This window comes from Myotis lucifugus, unplaced genomic scaffold (genome assembly GCF_000147115.1).
Source record: "Myotis lucifugus unplaced genomic scaffold, Myoluc2.0 scaffold_864, whole genome shotgun sequence".
Lineage (NCBI taxonomy): Eukaryota > Metazoa > Chordata > Mammalia > Chiroptera > Vespertilionidae > Myotis > Myotis lucifugus.
The window spans coordinates 78496-85235 of NW_005871912.1; the positions used below are offsets into that span (position 1 = coordinate 78496).

The 6740-nt window shown below is 43.1% G+C and overlaps 1 protein-coding gene across 1 annotated transcript; it reads right to left on the reverse strand.

The window, feature by feature from the left end:
- Positions 1-423: 423 nt before the first annotated feature.
- On the reverse strand, positions 424-1458 carry LOC102442218 (olfactory receptor 1G1-like). Its single transcript, XM_006106619.2, has one exon. It carries the CDS (start codon positions 1369-1371, stop codon positions 424-426), a length of 948 nt encoding a protein of 315 aa, XP_006106681.1. The 5' UTR covers positions 1372-1458.
- Positions 1459-6740: the final 5282 nt, after the last annotated feature.

Below are 6740 nucleotides of genomic sequence, written 5' to 3' on the forward strand. Positions count from 1 at the left end.
TCTATTCTTTCAGCATCAGGGCACAGACATGGCGAGTCCCAGTGCAAAACATTGTTGGTGGGATTCAAGTCATCAAGGTCACAGTGATGGGAAAGTTATCTTGGCCACATACAACAGCACAACAAGAAAATCTCTTATTTTTGTCCCAAGTGGCCCCATGTTGTTTCAAAGTATTCAAGCACATTATTTATAATAAATCTGGGTGGCTGTACTTTTAGAACATTAAGATTTTAAGAACTTAAGCTAAAGATAATGGGTTTGTTCTGATGCACTCCCATAGCTTACTTGGTAGGCATGAATATTTCCAGTTCAAATCACAGGTCCTAGAAGTGAGGTCTCCACCTTCTCTCCCTGTCTTGCTCCTTACTGCTTCCTTATGGGGACTGCAATTGGGTGGAGGCCCCCATATTGGAGGTGAAGTCACTACCACTGAAGGGAGTGAATTTTCCTAACCCAGATTACCTTTCTCAGGGAAGACTTGATGTCTCTGTTCCTCAAACTGTAGATAAAGGGATTTAGCATCGGGGTGACCACGGTGTACATCACCGAAGCAACAGCTCCCTTCTGCACTGAGCGGGTTGAGGGGGGACTGAAATAAACACAAAAGGAAGTCCCAAAGAATAGAGAGACCACAGAAAGGTGAGAACTGCAGGTAGAAAAGGCTTTCCTCTTCCCCTGAGCTGAGGGGATCTTCAGGATGGTGGAGAAAATGTACGTGTAAGAGATAATCAGGCAAAGCACGCAAACCAGGCCCGTGAGACCGCCGATGGTGAAGATCACCAGCTCGTTGATGAAGGGGTCAGTGCAGGACAGACTCAGAAGGGGGTTGATGTCACAAAAGAAGTGTGGGATCTCGTGGTCTGCACAGAAGGACAGGCTGTCCAGCAAGAGCGTGTGTAAGAGGGAGCTGAGGGCGGTCACGATCCAAGATGCAGACACGAGGCAGACACAGAGCCCAGGGCTCATGACCATGATGTAATGGAGCGGGTGGCATATGGCCACATAGCGGTCATAGGCCATGACTGCTAAGAGAAATGCCTCCAGCATCCCAAACAGCAAAAAAAAATATAGTTGCGATAGACACCCTGCATATGAGATGACCTGATTCTGGATCCATATGTTTGCCAGCATCTTGGGGACTGTGGTGGACACGAAGCAGGTGTCAGCGAGGGAGAGGTTGACCAGGAAGAAGTACATAGGAGTGTGGAGTTGAGCGTCAGCGGTGATGGCCAGAATGATGAGGAGGTTGCCTGCCACTGTGATCAGGTACATGGACAGGAACAGCCCAAAGAGGACCTCCTGTTGCTCTGGCTGCGCAGAGAGCCCCAGGAGGAAAAATTCCGAGACGCTGGTCAGGTTTTCCCATTCCATTTGTCTGTAAGCAGAAAGTTGGGACAATGGAATGAGGCTGATAAGTCCTGCATTATGAACTCTGAAAACTAGGAAATATGCCAGTGTTGCTCTTCTAATCTAGATGAAACCATATGAAATCTCCAATGTTTAACTGGTTGGGACCTACAACAATGGAAGTCTCATGTACTTCAATGAAATTTTTGCAAATGTCTGTACTTGGTGCCAATGGAAAGAAAAGATTTGGCCGAAGCCGGTTTGGCTCAGTGGATGGAGCGTCGGCCTGCGGACTGAGGGGTCCCAGGTTCGATTCCGGTCGGGGGCATGTGCCTGGGTTGCGGGCACATCCCCAGTAGGAGATGTGCAGGAGGCAGCTGATCGATGTTTCTCTCTCATCGATGTTCCTGGCTCTCTGTCTCTCTCCCTTCCTCTCTGTAAAAAATCAATAAAATATATTTTTTTAAAAAAAAGAAAAGATTTGTTTGTAATGGGAAAGAGGTGTTGTCTTTAAACTTCATTATATAAGCATCAATCCAATACATACGTTTTGGGGCTAACCTGGAGGTGTTTGCTGGCTTAACGGTTGTGGTATTCATGTGGACATTATGACATTAGTCCATCCTAAGTCTCTGCCCATCTTATTTCCTCGGGCTGAAATAGTCCTCCCTCTCTCATTCATCTATCTAGCTGAACTTCAGATCGCAGCTTAGATGTCACTTCTTCTAGGAATCCTTCCCCGTTTATCCTCTTACAGCAAACTCAGGTTCATGCCTCCCTGCCCCCTGCGCCTTCCCCATCAGCATGTGCCACTCTGCATTGTGACCATCAACTTGTCTGTGTTTTTCACACTCTCAATGGTGCAAGCACCATTGAGGGTAGGCAGAGAAAATGCCTATCTTGTTCATCTTTGGAATGTAGCATTAGCCCTGAGCCTGGTGCAACATAGATATTCTGTGAGTATCCAGTATGTGAATAAATAAACCCAAAGAATAGAAAGTAAAATTGGGTAGAGGTAATACCAGGCAGAGGAAACAGCTGAACCTTTAAAAAAAATCTTTATTGTTGAATGTATTACATATGTCCCCTTTTTTCCCCACTGCCTTCTCCCACCCCTCCTCCTACCCCTAGGCCTTCACCACCCTATTGTCTGTGTCTATGGGTTATGTATATGTGCATATGAGTTCATTGGTTGATCTCTTCCCCCTGCTTCCAAAATTTATAGGGAACTCATACAGCTTAACAAAAGGAAGATAAACAATCCAATTAAAAAATGGGCAAAAGACTTAAATAGATACTTCTCCAAAGTGGACATACAGAAGGCCAAAGGGCATATGAAAAAATGCTCAAAGCCACTAATCATCTGAGAGATGCAAGTCAAAACAGCCTGAACTTTTTTATTACTAGTTCCTCACATACTAGTAGCTTTGAGTTAATGGAGTCCTGGCCATAGGAATATGTTGAAAACCTGGTTACAGAGACATAAAGATATCAAACAAAGCAAATGCAGTCTTTCTGGGTGAAATTCTGGGAATGGAAGAGTGTTTTAGCTGAGGAATTAACCCACAGAATTAGTTTTCCCTGTGCCACCCTTTTCCCTCCAAAGAGCATGTCCTATGACTCTGTCATCCCTAGTTGCATCCAGTAAATCGCTAGTTACCAGATAATAATGGCACTTGGTGTCTTATTCCCTCACTGGCCATGGCTATCTCTCGCCAAACTGGTTTCCTCTTGTATGTGGATACACCAGGGCCTGTTGCATTCTCTTATTGAAAAACCTACCAAAGGCAAAAATAGGAAGCCCAGGAATAGAACACAACATACATCAGATTTTGGTCTGCTGAAGGTGGATTGCCACTTGGTGGGAAAAAGAAGAGGGATTGAACAAATGGTGCTGAGACAAGCCAGCTAACACTTAGGGGAAAATTAAGTTAGATTCATCCCCCACGGTGTTACTGGATAAATTTCAGGTATCTAAAGCATTGCATCTACAGATATAACTATAAAGTCACCAGAAGAAATTATAGTACAATAGTTATTTGATCTCAGGACAAGCGTGTCCTTTCTACCTGGAAAAAAAAAAAGGATGTAATAATAAAGGTGGAAAAATTGGTTTCAAAGTAGAAGGCAAACAAAAATATGGGAAGGTGCTTTCAGCATACATTATAGAAAGAATTAATATTCTTAAGAGTAATTAATAATTTAATTAATAAGTAAAGGACACCCCGCCTAATAGAAAAATGAATAAATAGCACTAAGTCACAACCAGCAGGGGCAGAACTGGATCTAGTCTCAATTGTCTAATTCTAAGACTTGTGCTCTCCACCCTCCTCATGGTCTCCATAAATCACCACATCTTGTCTGCTAGCAGCTAGAGTCCCCAAGATCACCAGATTGTGTGCAATTAGCCAAAATGTGACTATAATAGATGCCTTTTCCACCACTTTCTCCCAAGGGTCCCCGCACTACTCAGGTCCTCTGTTTATTAGACTTTGCGTTCTCCATAGCCCATAGACATAGCTCTAGGTGTTCGTGGATGGGTTAGTGGGGTTCAGTACATGGCTGCATTGGTTGACCTTTCCCCAAACCCCCTAATGAGTATAATCACTTCTGTAGTTTCCTGGCCCAACAGCTGCTGCCTTTTCCACTGCCCAGAGCCCACCCTCACCTCCCTCACTCAGGACAGAAGGTCTACTGACTAAGGCAGATAAAAAGGCTTCATAATCTCCACTCCCCTCAACCTTGTCTCTTGACCATTTCCAGCTCAGCAGACACAGGAACCTCAGCCCTAATCCCCCCACCAGCTTTTCTCTCAGATCCCTGAGTCACAGACAGACCTTACTTCCTTTTTCTTTCTCCATTTGCTAAAGTTTAGTCCCAACTTTTAGGCCAGTTCTTGCCTCATGAATACCAAGTACTTTATCAAAACATAAAACTAATTGAATGCATTGCCCTTCCTTTTCAAATGGGGTCAGTGGGCATTTTCCAGGCTTGTTATAAACTAAAACTCTCTTAACTCAAAACAAATTTATTCTTACATTTTATATGAGCTCTGCTGTTTTAACACACACATTTTCTGTGGTTGCTTATAATTTTTGGCGAACTTAGCTAGGATGCTTTCTGGACTCAGTTTCACATTTGAAAATGGAAATGAAATTTAGAGAACTAGTGTTTCTCACTTATGAAGAAAGAAACACCCAGAGGAAAGAAGTACAAGTTATAGGGTTAAAACAGAGGGAATAAGGTGTGTGTGTGTGTGGAGGGGGGTGGGGGGCTGAGTGACCAGAAGATGTCTGAAACTTCTATTTCTGTAATTGGTCCAAATATAAACATTTTAATTTCACCTCCACAAATAATATATATTTTGTTGACTAGTATGTTTGATAAAAATCTCTGAAAAATTAAACAGAAAGCCAGTAGCAGTGATTACTAGAGAGAGGTTTGGGGATTGGGTGGATGAGACACAGGAAAAGGAGGGAGATTTTCATGTGTACCTTGTAGTACATTTTTTAAAAAATAGTTTGGTATACAATTTTATATTGATTATATTAGTTTTAGGTGTAAAACATAGTGAAAGTTTAAGCCATGAATGTATTACTTATTGAAAAACAAATTATGGGCTCATAAACCAAACCAAACCAAGGGCTCATAAAATGTATAAAATGAAAGAGTGCAGAATAATGCAGCCTCTCTTTTCTAGAGATTCCATAATAGCAGCACACTTGCTTGGTTGAAGCCACATCCTTTTAATCTCTTCATGTGGTGTGGGGGCCTGAGTGTGTCTGTTCACGTGTTTGTGCATGTGTGTGAGTGTGTGGTCGTGTGTGTCTCCTGCAAAGGCTGGGGTTTGCGTGACAGGGATCAGCGTGGAATTATCTGAAGAGAAGTCACTGTTGATTCCTGTGCCCTGGTCTCTTTACAGCACATGACTCTCATCGTCTGTAAGGTTTTATGGACAGGGGACTCTGCCTCTTTAGGTCACTGAAGCAGCCCAGTGTCATCATTGCTGGTATAGGACTACTTGTGCAAGATGGGTTCCCAAGTGTCCACGGGGTAGGATGGGCAAAGGAAAAGAAGGGAGAAAAAATAAGCAGAATGGAGTCATGTGTCTTCTCTCTTAGTCCTTACCTGGTTGTTCTTGCCAATCGCTGAGGGTGTTACTGGAAGGCTTCTGTTTGCCTCACATACGTCTCTCACACAGTGGATGGTCAGAAGAAGGTGACAGGAACCCCATTTAAAGGCACCAAAAGGAAATTTGCTTCATGCTCTGAATATGTTGAATAATGATTCTTGCCATCACTACACCTGTTCAAATTTCTCCTTTAGCCTCACAGTATTAGAGGGGTTCTTATTCTTGTCCACTTTGAGGAAAAAAGGACAAGAGCTCTGGTTAAGATTATGATCATGCCAGCATATGTCATCCTGAGAAGCTACAGTCACAGAACACCACCTAGAGCCTAAGAGCAGCCTCATAGCATCCCTGTTTCTTTGGGAATTTGCTGCTAATGCCTGCCCCTTGTACTTGTTCAGAGAACCCATGAGAAATGCATTCTTCTAATTTTATCAATACTCTTGGAATTGAGATTCTTCTATTTTTAGTTATAGGTTGGGCCAATCTTAAGACTTGGTAAATTAGAGATAATTAATTCTATGGAGTACTCAACACCCAAGAGGATTGAGAACACTGTGAGCTGGTCCAAGAGAGGCTAATACATTAGGGACCTGTCTAAGATACCTCTGTGGCCCCGTGGGATCCTACCAATCCATTCACTGGAAAAACAGCTAAGGTGTTTTGGTCAATTCATTTAGCCTTGTGATATTTTCTTGGTATTTTTGAGGGGAGCTTAGGTAGAGGCCTTCAGCACACTAAAAGGGCCAGATGAGGTGAGCCATTGTTGGCTCAGAGAGTACCTTACCATCTTGTCTTCTTCTCGACATGATAATCATAGCCCAGGTTGAGGCTCTATTGGTGCAGCCCCACTTGTACTATATGTTCCTCCTTTGGGCTAGGGAGAACAGAGGTAGGAAACTGGGCATTATCAAGGCAGGTGCCTGCAACCTGAATCCTGTCCTTGCAGATGTTTCATGAACAGATCAATGGGGAATGTGGAAGCTAAAATAACACCAGTAAATGAAATCTCTTCTTTTCTACTGGAGAAATGGTCACATAATTACCCCTCTGCCTGAAGGTCATCTACTCAAGGATGCAGAGCATGAAGAAGAACAGAATGTGGATGACTTGGGCATGCGGGTTATTCTTGGGTCTCCTTGGGACAGTGGCCAATTTCTTGTGTGTTCTAGAAGTGCTGGCATGAGATACACTTAAATCAGTAATCTAATGTTTTCAATATATTATTCTATTTTATTAAACAAAATAACCACATAGCTCCATG

Coding starts and splice junctions, on each gene's coding strand:
- LOC102442218 (XM_006106619.2), bottom strand. CDS start 1,371: ATGGAATGGGAAAACCTGACCAGCGTCTCGGAATTTTTCCTCCTGGGG.